The sequence below is a fragment of the Myotis brandtii genome, unplaced genomic scaffold, assembly GCF_000412655.1.
Source record: "Myotis brandtii unplaced genomic scaffold, ASM41265v1 scaffold334, whole genome shotgun sequence".
NCBI classification, from domain to species: Eukaryota; Metazoa; Chordata; class Mammalia; order Chiroptera; family Vespertilionidae; genus Myotis; species Myotis brandtii.
This window is the reverse complement of record NW_005362885.1, coordinates 431,712-431,964: the sequence shown is the minus strand read 5'-3', so window position 1 is coordinate 431,964 and position 253 is coordinate 431,712. Positions and strand designations below refer to the sequence as shown.

Here is a 253-nt window from a genome sequence, read left to right as displayed (position 1 = left end):
GGGCAGCCTGGTCCCCCCCGCCCCCCATCCCCCGCGGGAGGAACATGAGCAGCGCGTTTCAGAAACAACAGCGCAGGCCGGGAGCCCCGCCCAGGGCTGAGCCCCAGGAGGACGCTCACCATGGGCTTGAAGGTGACCAGCACTTCGCAGGACATGCCGGCCGACATGGGCCCAGGGGGGTCGAAGCTGCAAGCACAGACACGTCCCGATTAATCTCCCGCACGTGACCGCCCACAGCACCGACAGTGACCTG

At 68.0% G+C, this 253-nt stretch overlaps 1 protein-coding gene across 1 annotated transcript in view; it reads right to left on the bottom strand.

The window, feature by feature from the left end:
• The window catches only part of CFAP74 (cilia and flagella associated protein 74), a 38,931-nt gene that overhangs the window by 20,270 nt on the left and 18,408 nt on the right, over positions 1 to 253 (bottom strand). Inside the window, 1 exon segment of the mRNA XM_014543767.1 lies at positions 45 to 186. Within this exon segment, the coding sequence (XP_014399253.1) occupies positions 45 to 186 (142 nt within the window).